Source organism: Trachymyrmex septentrionalis, unplaced genomic scaffold, assembly GCF_001594115.1.
Source record: "Trachymyrmex septentrionalis isolate Tsep2-gDNA-1 unplaced genomic scaffold, Tsep1.0 scaffold59, whole genome shotgun sequence".
Lineage (NCBI taxonomy): Eukaryota > Metazoa > Arthropoda > Insecta > Hymenoptera > Formicidae > Trachymyrmex > Trachymyrmex septentrionalis.
In genome coordinates this window covers 772,956-775,330 of record NW_017305767.1, presented here as the reverse complement: position 1 = coordinate 775,330, position 2,375 = coordinate 772,956, and the positions used below count along the sequence as shown (strand labels likewise).

Sequence of the window (2,375 nt, the reverse complement as noted above, 5' to 3'; positions counted from 1 at the left end):
AATGTATTCACCTGTCATTTCAAGTGTTTTAAGTTGTTTAACGAAAAAAGTATTTATATGTTAACCGCAATCTTCCGTTATAAAATTGATAGATAAAAGTTTTTGTTTTTAAGAAATTATATTTTTTTTACGGTTTTTTAGATAAAAAATAAATAACCTTAAAAATATACAAAAAAATTGAGATTGTAAAAATTACAAAAAGAATTTAGGAAATGTTACAATTAATTTAACCGAGAATACGCCCGCAGAGAATTGAATTTGAAAAAAAAAGAGAAACATTCAATCTCAAGTTTCGCAATATTTGAATTGATAGTCGAAGATAATGGATAATGGCACAAAAAAATATGTATGCTATCTTTGCGGTAAGATTATGTTAGCTCAAGATTGATATTTTTAGTGTTTTGATAACTTTGTTATTTTAACAGTTATCCGTTTTATGTTACCATTTTTGTATGTATTTATAATAATAATTTTCTTTAATATTAAAGGTGAAAAATTTGACACCTCGATTGCTTGTACGCAACATAATAAAGAGGTACATACTGAAAATAAACCATACAAATGCGGAACATGTGATAGAACATTCAAGCATAAATGTAGTATGCGTCGTCATGAAATAAGTCATACAGAGATAAAACCTTATCATTGCGAATTTTGTAAAAGATCATTTACGTGAGTATTTGAGTTAACAACAAAAATCAGATAAATGATTTGATAATTTAATGTCTATACTTAAATTAATTGATAAAAAAACCATAAATATTACTACGGTTATTTTGTAGTCGAAAAGAAAACCTAAAAATACATATAGAGGTAAAGCATAAGCTTGACAAAAATTACAAGTGTAACGTGTGTAAGGAAATTTTCACAACTTATGAGAGGTTGGAAAATCATACAAAAAAAAGACATAAAGGAGTATATGAATGTAATCAATGTTTATCTACATTTATTCATTATATGGACTTAAAACAGCACATGAAAGTACATACTGGCGAAAAACGATATATTTGCAAGGTACGTGCTACAAAATTATTATTAGTAATTTTTCTAATTATTTTTTATTTGATTGTTTTTATTTTTACTTTCCTTTAATCATAAATGTATTCTATTTTAGGAAATATGCGGCAAAACATTTATTCATGAATCTAGTCTAAAAAAACACCAACTTATACATATAAAGCAGTATACTTGTGAGACGTGTGGCAAGATCTACAATTTTAAAACTTCTCTTATTCGACACATTCAAACTGAGGTCATTTATGATATGACATTTTAATTCATTTGTACACTTACATTTGTCTTTATATTTTTGTTATATCCTGATAATTATATTATAATAGATTAAAAGTGTAATATTCCACATCACACGTGATAAATAAGAAATTATTTATTTTTTAGGGTCACTACCTGGTCACCTCTTGTACGACAAGCAAAGAATAAATAGCAACTATCAACGAAGGAGATAATGAACAATTATAACTACTAATAATAACGAATAATAACTAGTAATAGTGACGAACTGATGAATGAAGTGTAGAATAAAAATGTAACTTTTGTATGAGATTTCATATGTATTGTACGGGAATCTTTTAGAAGATACAATTTTTTTCGGAGATACAATTGAGCACTGTCAGAGCACAAAAGCATCATCGTAAAAGGTTGATAATGTGTTCTAAAGACAAAATCGTACAATAATTTTGCGTAGCTTAATACTTATAATAATTTTACGTTTAATTTGAGTTTAAAGTAGTATACTCGCAAACAGAAACAAAATTTTTGAAATTGATGCTATATCGTATATCACTAAGAGGCATCGTTACACTTCTGCAATTGCTATGAGATTGATGTTTGAGTACTAAACTGTAAGCAATTGCTGTATTTTTTATATTGCCTACAAAGTTAATGAAAATACCGCCTTTCTTTTTTTGAGCCTAAACTAGCAATGACATGTTAATGAGAAGGAAATGAGTAAGGATCTTGAAAGGAATAATGTGAAACCAATCCCGGAAAAAAAATGTTTTATATATAGTTTAAAAAAATTATTTAAAAATACAATTTTAAAATTATTTAAAAATATAATTTTAAATAATTTTAATAAATGTATATATAATTATATAATTATATATATTTTTATATAACTATAATTATATATTTATATATATTTCTATATAAATATTATATATTTATATATAATTATATACAAAATTTTTTTTTTGGCGTCATATAACTTTATATTATTTAGTTTGAAAAAGAGTAGTGTCAAGAATTCAATTTTCATTGCGTCATATAAATCGATGAGAATATAACATTTAATTACGTTAGGCTGCGTCTATCAATATTCACTTCTTCCATGTGTTTACGATTATGACCAGGCG

The 2,375-nt window shown here is 25.3% G+C and overlaps 1 protein-coding gene across 1 annotated transcript in view; it reads left to right on the top strand.

The window, feature by feature from the left end:
- The first annotated feature begins 322 nt into the window (after window positions 1–322).
- The window catches only part of LOC108752174 (zinc finger protein 708-like), a 24,814-nt gene continuing 22,761 nt past the window's right edge, over window positions 323–2,375 (top strand). Inside the window, exons 1-3 of the mRNA XM_018492843.1 lie at window positions 323–362; window positions 489–672; window positions 783–1,014. Of these exons, the coding sequence (XP_018348345.1) occupies window positions 323–362; window positions 489–672; window positions 783–1,014 (456 nt within the window). The remainder of the gene's footprint in view (window positions 363–488; window positions 673–782; window positions 1,015–2,375) is intronic.